Source organism: Hipposideros armiger, unplaced genomic scaffold (assembly GCF_001890085.2).
Source record: "Hipposideros armiger isolate ML-2016 unplaced genomic scaffold, ASM189008v1 scaffold_15, whole genome shotgun sequence".
NCBI classification, from domain to species: domain Eukaryota; kingdom Metazoa; phylum Chordata; class Mammalia; order Chiroptera; family Hipposideridae; genus Hipposideros; species Hipposideros armiger.
The window spans coordinates 5724806-5726452 of NW_017731365.1; the positions used below are offsets into that span (position 1 = coordinate 5724806).

The 1647-nt window shown below is 36.1% G+C and overlaps 1 protein-coding gene across 1 annotated transcript in view; it reads left to right on the plus strand.

Moving 5' to 3' along the window:
- Positions 1 to 1647, plus strand: part of FAM149B1 (family with sequence similarity 149 member B1) — a 55619-nt gene that overhangs the window by 31244 nt on the left and 22728 nt on the right. Inside the window, exon 5 of the mRNA XM_019624663.1 lies at positions 521 to 708. Coding sequence (XP_019480208.1) covers positions 521 to 708 — 188 coding nt within the window. The remainder of the gene's footprint in view (positions 1 to 520; positions 709 to 1647) is intronic.

Here is a 1647-nt window from a genome sequence, read left to right on the forward strand (position 1 = left end):
GTTGGGCTCCCCTCCTTTTCCTCTTCAGTCAATTACCAAATGTTTATTTGGATTAGTAAAAGTATTTTAATAATCTACATGGACTGTTTTCCTAATGAATCATTGCCTTAAATAATTATGTGGTATAATCACAGTTACATGCACATCACGAAATGTGTCACATTAATATTAATCTAAATGTTATCCAATCACAACAAAAAGCTTATTTCTGTATGCATAATTGCTGTTCAGTTGACAATGCCCGTCTGACTAAGGTAAAAAATTACAACGATTCTCTCCCTTCTTTTTCAATTTTTTGGCAGAGTAGTAGGGTGGGATGGGGGTAAAAAGGGAAATGCAGTCTCTGTTGAGAATTCCCTTAGTTCACAAGGCAGCTTAATGCATGTGCTCCATATGCTGCCAGGGTGGGGGTGGGGGTGGGGGACCAGGCACACATCACATGCCTAAGAAGCACCAAGGACAGTGGTGAACATTCAGTGAAGAATAACCATGAAGTCTTTCCTTCTTGCTTCTGTTACAGGGAAGAAGGGTTTCCTGGAAAGAAATCAGAAGCAGCTCCAGAGAAACAGAAACTAGGGTACCCTCCCATTGTTCCATTTTACTGCATGAAAGAGGATGTCCTTGCTTACGTGTTTGATGACATGTGGAGCAAGGTCCTGAGCTGTATGGCACAATTGACACGTAGCCACTGGGAGGGATTTGCTTCTGGTAAGGATCTTCGTAAAAACAGGAATGTAAGAAAATAATTGTCTAGGATTTCCAAACCCTGACCAGTCTATTAGATTATATGCTTCATGAGTGCAAAAGATTCATATTTGTGTTTCCCACAGAAACAAAAATTTAGAAAAAATTTGAGAATGAGTGGATGAGTAACAAGGCCTAATCTATGATGACTAGACAGAGATTGTGCTTCCTCTTTGAATATAATTATTTGTGAGAAAAAAAACCTGTGCAACTGGCAAATACATTTTTAAACTGCTTTATGAAAAATAATTGATAAAATAAACTATATATTTAAGTATACAATTTGATAAGTTAACCTACGTATACACCTATAAAACCGTGAAACATTAATAGAGTGAACATATCCGTCACTCCCAAAAATGACTTTTGTAATCCCTTTCTCTTGCCCCTGCCTGACCCACCATCCCCAAGTGACAACTAATATTTCTCTCACTATCAGTTAGATTATATTTTGCAGAATTTCATATAAATAGAATCATGTGGTATTTATTCTTTTATCATCTTCTTTCACTCAGCATGACCATTTTGAGATTCATCCATGTCCTTGTGTGTGTCAATAATTTATTCCTTTTTATTGCTGAGTAGTATTCAAGTGTTCCATAATTTGTTTACCCATTTATCTGTTGATGGACATTTGGGTTGTTTTCAGTTTTGGACTATTACATGTAAAGATGTTATGAACAAGAAATTTTGGGACATACATTTCCTTTTTTCTTGGAGTGGAATGGCTGGACAACATGGTTAAATGTATATTTAACTATTTAAGAATTTTTTGTATTGGTTTTCTATGTTGCACAAAAAAATTATCACACTTAGCAGCTTCAAAAAACACACGTTTATTATCTCACAGATTTGTGGGTCAGAAGTCCAGGAATGGCTTAGCTAGTCCTCTACTTAGAATCT